The sequence below is a fragment of the Garra rufa genome, chromosome 22 (genome assembly GCF_049309525.1).
Source record: "Garra rufa chromosome 22, GarRuf1.0, whole genome shotgun sequence".
In the NCBI taxonomy this organism is placed as follows: Eukaryota; Metazoa; Chordata; class Actinopteri; order Cypriniformes; family Cyprinidae; genus Garra; species Garra rufa.
Window position 1 is genome coordinate 10,594,225 of NC_133382.1, and position 7,663 is coordinate 10,601,887.

Genomic DNA, 7,663 nt, shown 5'->3' on the forward strand with positions numbered 1-7,663 from the left:
CTACGCATTCAACACATACTCAGAACTCAAATACGCCCTCTAGTGGGTTTACATGAGCAGTTTAGTTTTATTAGTTTATTTATATTCAGATGACACTTTAATTCAACGCGATTTACGAATATTGTTTATAGTACACGTACTTCGTCTTTCAAAACGACAATTGTCATTGGACGCCATTTTGAATTTACCTTATCTGAGGCGACATGACGACGTCTAAATTAATAAATAAAATTCAGTCACAAAAGCTGTTTTGTTTCAAATTATATGTTATATTTGCAAATTAAGACATTAAGGACATCAAAAGCTCCATTTTGATCTACAAAATATAAAATAGTGAATGAAAAAGTTCCATAAACTGCTAATAAATAATGGCGATATCGACGGACTTTTAAGGTAATCAGTTAAACAAGCCAGCTGTTTATTGTGGACGTTTCATTCGATATTTATATATAAATGTTAGTGAAAAGAATAAAAATTTAAAACTTTTATATATCAATCCACATATGTGATGGACATTGGTTATGATCATTTTTAGTGTCTACTTTGAATGAATCTTGAGTAAATCATGTTCATATTTAAAGAGGGATATGCAAAACGCGTGAACCGGAAGCAACGAGACCTGTTTAGCAGAAAACGGAAGCCTGTTGGGCATGAAGCCTATTCATGGATACTAATAAGCAAAATTTGCTCAGGATAGTCTAACATTTGATTTCCTTTTTTTATTTATAAGAGTTGACATTTTTTCTTCTGCGGTCTACTGTACAAACGTGAATTTACTTTTCTCTAAGCCTGAGGCTTTTAGTGTAAAAAGGCTTTTACACTAATGTAATGATGTTTTTATATTAAAAACAAACAAGCAAGCCCTGCCCAGATTTAAAAAGTAACGTAACGCATTACTTTCCATAAAAATTATTGTACACGACGGATGTGTGTCTTAAAACACTGATCCAGTCAGAATTGAGTATCAAAATCAAAATGTTTTTATAAAAAAAAGACTAGAGAGTTACAGTCCTAGGTGCTTATTGGTTAATATATCATTCCAAGTATAAATACAGTATCTAGACACCATGACAGCTATTATCCTACATCTTTACGTTAGAAACTATATCTTCTACTGGGAATATTTCTTGAAAAATTATGTTTGAATGAAATTTGGTGTATAGTATTTTTATTATGCTCCAAGTATGTTATAAAAACAATAAGGCACTTAAAGCTGTGCTGTATTGTGAATATACCAATGCATGTTGTGCTTAACCAGTGCCCATTATGATGAATTATGTAACAGTGTTAAATTAACTATACTATAAAAAATGACAATACTCAATATCATTTGAACCATTTTAAATACTCATCATCAACTGCTGAGATTTATTGTTGAAAACAATTGGCTGGATCGGTATTCGAATTACCCAGTCTCAATTCATTCAGTTTAATCCATGTTATACAGCAGCTGTGTTAATATTTACAGTACAATAGATATTGTGATCATAAGGTTGGATGGCTTGTGCCAATGACTCATTAGTTTATCATTAACACTCTGGTTGTGTGTAAGTGCTGGGTGGGGTTTGGACCTCCCTCTGTTGTCTCATGAGCTATAAAAGCAACATGGTCTGGTGAGAGAGGAACAGATCAACGCCAACAACCAACATCAGCTCTACCAATCCTTCTGGGCCTGAAGATCTACTGTATACTCTATAGAGTAAGTAGCATTCTGCTTCTTTCACTCTTTAATGCTATGACATTATGAAATATCCTTTAGTTGATAACTTTAACATAACGGCATCAGAATCAGGACCATGGATAGCTCCATATCAAAATGCTTCAAGTAAACTTCACAAAACTGTTTAGCATCTATTGAGGATATCAGATTGACATGCATTCAAGTTTTGTAGATTTTGGGACTTGCTCTTCAAAGTCCAACTGAATCAAAAGTGCATCCTACTTGTATAAATCCCAAAGGTTTTCTGTCTTTATCTGTCAGATGGCGAGTGCACTGAGATCCTGGACTGTGCCGCTGGCTCTTGTGCTGTGTGTCATAGTGTGTCTCAGCAGCCTGGCTGAAGCTTACCCGCCCAAACCAGAACCTCCAGCGGGAGATGTAGGTCCAGAGGAGATGGCCAAGTACCACACGGCTCTAAGACACTACATCAATCTCATCACACGACAGAGGTGAGCCTAGAATTTCCAGTGTGTTTAATTCTATGTATCAGAGCAGATTGTGGCAGACAAATCTGCATTTAGAGGCTAAGAGTAGCACTGATTACTTAATAGTTACTTTAGCTTAAAAAAAGGCCTAATATTAAATCATTCGATGATGCTAAATCTGAAAATATCAAGTTTACATATACTATATTTTTCAAATTATATAAATGTATCACCTGTAATGCAGTTATCAGTTATCAATAACAAAAGCAGTCAAAAGTCATAATGCTAAAAATTAGTATTCAAATTGTACTTACAATCTGTTAAGGAAGGTCTGAAAATATGTTAAAATACTTCCTATTACTCTAAAATATTTTCTATTACAGTTTATTAATTGAAATCAGAATTAGGCATAAAATAATGTCTTCAAAATCTTTCATAAATGTAAAAATTGGCTAAGATTTGTACAAATAGTCCTAATCTGGTTTAGAGAAGGATAGGAATAATGTCAAAAGCACAGATGTGACCCTGGACCACAAAACCAGTCATAAGTAGCACAGGTATATTTGTAGCAATAGCCAACAATACACTGTATGGGTCAAATTTATATTTTCTTTTATGCCAAAAATCATTAGGATAAGTAAAGATCATGTTTCATGAGATATTTTGTAAATGTCCTACCATAAATATATCAAAACTTCATTTGATTATTAATATGCATGGCTAAGAACTTAAATTGGACAACTTTAAAGGTTATTTTCTCAATATTTAGATTTTTTTTGCACCCCCAGATTTCATATTTTCAAATAGTTGTATCTTGGCAAAATATCGTCTTATCCTTACAATCCATACATGAATGGAAAGCTTATTTTAGTCCCTTATAACTGGTTTTGTGGTCCAGGGTGGTCTCAGCAGGCCAAAAATTAGTAAGCAACAAGTGGATTTATCTCAGCAAATATGATTTGGTATGTGATTGTTTGAACATTATATATGCAATACTTTAGAAAGTACATTAACTAAATGGAAATGTCATGAAACTTACTTTTTCCTTTCATATATTTGATACCACTATTTGTTCACATTATTTAATACATTAGCCACCATGAATTATTAATAAACAAAGCATTTGTTAATTTAGATTAATGATCAATTCTGAACATTTGAAGTTATAACATAAATAAACATCAAACATTGAAAAATAGCATATGTATAAAATAAAATTAACCTAGATTAATAGCCTAATTAAGTTAGTTATTAAAAATTGTTCAGTAGAATTAATTTTGTAAAAGCATCTTGCATAAATAATCACACTGGATTGAATGTGACAAAATACATTAGAGTGATTTTGCAAACAATTCATCCACAAATCCGCTTTGGTTGTGTTTTATGACTAAAGCTCATTCAGATGATTCTTGAAATATGATTCTGTAGAAAATCAGCAGAAAACAGCTAATGGCCCAACAAAGATTTTCAGATGATAATGGAGCGTATGATGCCTATATTAATGGCACCATTTCTAGCACATCTCTCTCATATTGACGTCATTTACGGAACCACAGTATTGCCGTTTTTAATATTACATTTACCAGGCACTGAGTTATTACTTTAGCCTGCATTAGATTTGTTGTGCAGGTACAGTTATGATATTAAATGTTAATACCATAGCATAAAATAATAATAAATATACTAAAAATACTTATATTTAAAAAATACATATATGTATTTTTTTGGGAACAATAAGATTTTTTATATTTTTTAAAAAGAAGTCTCTTCTGCTTACCAAGCATGCATTTATCCACTGATCCAAAGTACAGCAAAAACAGTAAAAAATGTGAAATATTTTTACTATTTAAAATAACTGCTTTCTATTTTAATATTTTAAAATGTATTTTATTCCTGCGATTTTAAACCTGAATTTTTAGCATCATTACTCCAGTCACAATCATTCTAAAATGCACTAAACAAATAAATTGATTTGAATTTAGGGTTCCCAAGCAAATAAACTCCATCTATTTTCCAGTTGAAACAAAACCACATTTTTCTGTGTTTAATGGTTTTACCAAATAGTGTGTTGCTATGGTTTTATCTGAAGACTCACACGTGTGCGAGGGGTGGGCTGAGTTGCCAGATATCCTTCAACCTGTACGCAACCCCTCATTATTAAGCTGTGTGTTGAGATAGATTGTTATTAAGTGGGATTAACATGTCTGGTAACGTCTCTGATGATGCACGCTAGAGATGTACCCTGATATTTTCTGCAACAAGTTAAACCTTAAAAGGCAGCAATTACATGACAATCATGTGTTATTTTGGTTCTGTTTCTCATTGATTTCTTTATATTTGTGAATTCATCTGCAATTATCTGTAAAATAACTCTCTTTCGGTTAAATCAGGATGTTAGATTGTAATTGTTTTTGTTTTTGTGTTATTATCTGAATGATCCACAGCTGTTTTTTTTTTTGTTTAGTGATAGTTGTTCATGAGTCCCCTGTTTGTCCTGAACAGTTAAACAGCTTCAAAACAGCAGTTTCAGCTTCAAAAAATCCTTCAGGTCCCATAAATTCTTTGTTTTTTCAGCATTTTTGCGTATTTGAACCCTTTCTGACAATGATTGTATGCTTTTGAGATCCATCTTTTCACACCGAGGACAACTGAGGGACTCATATGCAACTATTACAGAAGGTTCAAACACTCATTGATGCTCCAGAAGAAAAAAACAATGCATTAAATGCCAGGGGTGAGAAAACTTTTGAACAGAATGAAGATGTGTGCATTTTTCTTATTTTGCCTAAATATCATTTTTTTCATGTAGTACTGTCCTTCAGAAGCTACGTAAGATACTTACATGTTTCCCAGAAGACAAAATAAGTTAGATTTACCCAGATCTTCAAATTAAAAAAGTTTACACCCCCTAGCTCTTAATGCATCTTCCTTCTGGAGCATCAGTGAGTGTTTGAACCTTCTGGAATAGTTGCATAAGACTTGAATGACACACTTCATTCTCATACATCTTCTTATTCTCCAGATATGGGAAGCGATCCACCCCTGAGGCTGCTGTGGCTGAACTGCTGTTCGGTGAAGATGAACAGGACGTCAGGCCCCGGTGAGCAGCGAGAGAACATGCTGCAATATCTTTGTTTCTGTAGTTTTGTATCACTGCTTGTTATATTTAATCACAGAGTCAGTTGCAGTCAGTCACAGCCAGACCAGAGATATTCAGATAAACCCCTGGTGGAGATATTAAAATGATTTGTTTCTGTTTTCCGCAGGGTGGAAGACTTGTTATGGTGATGTGACTCCTCTCTCCTTCTCTGTAACTGGTGCCATGGCTTTCTTCACCCATCCGTCTCTATGATAATAAATGAGTTTACTGAACAGGAGAAACCAGCATGAGCCAAAACCTCATCAAATGAGGCTCCAAAAACACCTCATGATCAGTACATCTCTATCAGTCTCTTTCTCTCTCTCCTTCTCTTCCTCTCTCTTATAATTTGATTTATGCTTTGTGAAAGACAATTGTAAATAATTTATTATCCAATGACAAAATTGACAATAATAAAGAATAATTGAATGTTGAACCCTTGATTCCTTTCTTCATTTATACATTTTAACCTGTTGTTAAACTAGTACATCTGTCCACTAGATGGAGGAAATCAACAATAGTTCTACATTTTAAATATTTTGCCATCATCATTGCTTATTGAATCACAGTTTGGAACTTTTGGTTTTTATTGTTATAAGGTAAATGAAATGATATTGCACTGAACAAAAAATAAATAAATAATGGACATTCTTTAAGGCACCTTCAAAGTACAACGTAGGCACCATGCTATAACCTACTGTGCGTAATTACATAGTATAAAATCTCAAAATAAAAAAGGAGACGAAAATACTATTAATAAAAAGTCCACGGCTAAAAATCTTCCATGCTATTATCATATATTTGAACATGTAGCATGGTAATGACACTTATGTAATTTGAAGTACCATGGTACTACCACAAGTGTCTAATTTCGGGAAAATAACCAAACTTGCTGTTGTTATTAATGTAATGCAATAGTATGTAAAGACGGAGAGACTGCGGTATATGGTGAATTGCTTTTAAAGCTGTAAAGCTCTGAGTGATTTGTGACTGGGTAGAAGAGGTGATGTGGTGGGGTCCGCAGAGAGGCGTGGAGTGTGCTGCCCCTTTAAGACTCGCAGCATCTCAATACAACAAAAGCGCATCGCCGCCGGTCAGAGACGTGATGTAAAGCGGTTACACAGATTGTTTAAATCTTCGTTTAGTTATCAGGTGATGAGACACTGCCTGAGTAGATGTTCTAGTTTAAAGTGTTCTGTGTGATAATATTCCTGTTTGTTAGACTGACTGGTTGCTGTGTTGTCAGGTGTGTTTGCGGTAAATAAGACGTGAATTTATTAATGGTTCGAGAGCCCATGGATTGTACGCGTTAATTCAGCGACCATCATCATGACCACCGTCTGCAAAAAGTGAAAGACGTGCGCTGCTGGTTTATTTCACCCTGTCAGACATCACAGGTGAGTCAAAGACGTTCATGACAGATAGAGAAACAGCTCATTACACCGCTTTCTGCACAGCGACGCGACGCGACAAACAAGTAGGCTATAGAGTTTGATCCGGACTCAATTTGAATGTAGTTTCACTAATATCCGTGTTTGTCTAAGATGCTCGCACAAAAATACCATGGTGTTACATGGGCTTTTTTGGACATTTGGTTGGCTATGGTAATATTAAGAAGGCTAGTAGAAAATGGAAATTGACTAGACATTGAAATGTGTGCTTTACTGTCTGATAGCATCACTTTACCATGGCATAACTAAACGTGTTTAGTCTATTTTAAAAGGAAAAACATACTATGCTGAGTAGATAGATGTTGACAGATATATAGATATGCAGCTAATTAACAATGACAACAATTAAGAATTAATTCACAATGACGTCACCTATTATGATGACTTTGACATTGTAAGATTTTTAATGAGCTTTTTTTTATTTTAGTTTTCACTTTATAAAGGGGTTAGAAAAGGATGGTAGCTGTTGTGAATTGGGAAATCAACAGCTTTACTGCATGATGCTTAGTCCAAAGTTTCTATTAATGGACTTATTTCTGTTGTTACTGTTGTTATTATTATTTTCAAGCAAATTTTAGTTTTGTTTTGTAATAGCCTATATTTTGTTCTATTTTAGTTTATCTTTTTTCTTACAGCTGTGAGACAGTCAGTTACCTTTTTATGTTATTTTTTGTTGTTTATTTGAATTATATGTATTTGTATCAGGGTTATAGCAAACTAAAACCATTAAAAAAGTGAAAAAAAAAAAAATGAAAATACAATTCAGCTGTGCATCACAGGAATAGGAAAAAATGTTTTCAAATATTTATTACATTTATATACAATTTAATATATATTATTAAATAAACTTTTTATTAAAAACTAAAAACTTATTATTAAAACTAAATAAAAAATAAAAATGTTATATATATTTAACATTTTTCTTTTT

At 33.3% G+C, this 7,663-nt stretch overlaps 1 protein-coding gene across 1 annotated transcript; it reads left to right on the forward strand.

The window, feature by feature from the left end:
* The first annotated feature begins 1,963 nt into the window (after nucleotides 1-1,963).
* Nucleotides 1,964-5,720, forward strand: pyyb (peptide YYb). Its single transcript, XM_073828218.1, has 3 exons — nucleotides 1,964-2,169; nucleotides 5,168-5,245; nucleotides 5,412-5,720. The coding sequence occupies exons 1-3, from the start codon at nucleotides 1,982-1,984 to the stop codon at nucleotides 5,431-5,433; spliced, it is 288 nt and encodes a 95-aa protein (XP_073684319.1). The 5' UTR covers nucleotides 1,964-1,981; the 3' UTR covers nucleotides 5,434-5,720.
* Nucleotides 5,721-7,663: the final 1,943 nt, after the last annotated feature.

Excerpts from the sequence above, each read along its gene's own strand:
- pyyb (XM_073828218.1), top strand. The coding sequence starts at position 1,982 with ATGGCGAGTGCACTGAGATCCTGGACTGTGCCGCTGGCTCTTGTGCTG. Across the intron at positions 2,170-5,167 it reads AATCTCATCACACGACAGAG|ATATGGGAAGCGATCCACCC; the intron begins GTGAGCCTAGAA and ends CTTATTCTCCAG. Across the intron at positions 5,246-5,411 it reads GAACAGGACGTCAGGCCCCG|GGTGGAAGACTTGTTATGGT; the intron begins GTGAGCAGCGAG and ends TGTTTTCCGCAG.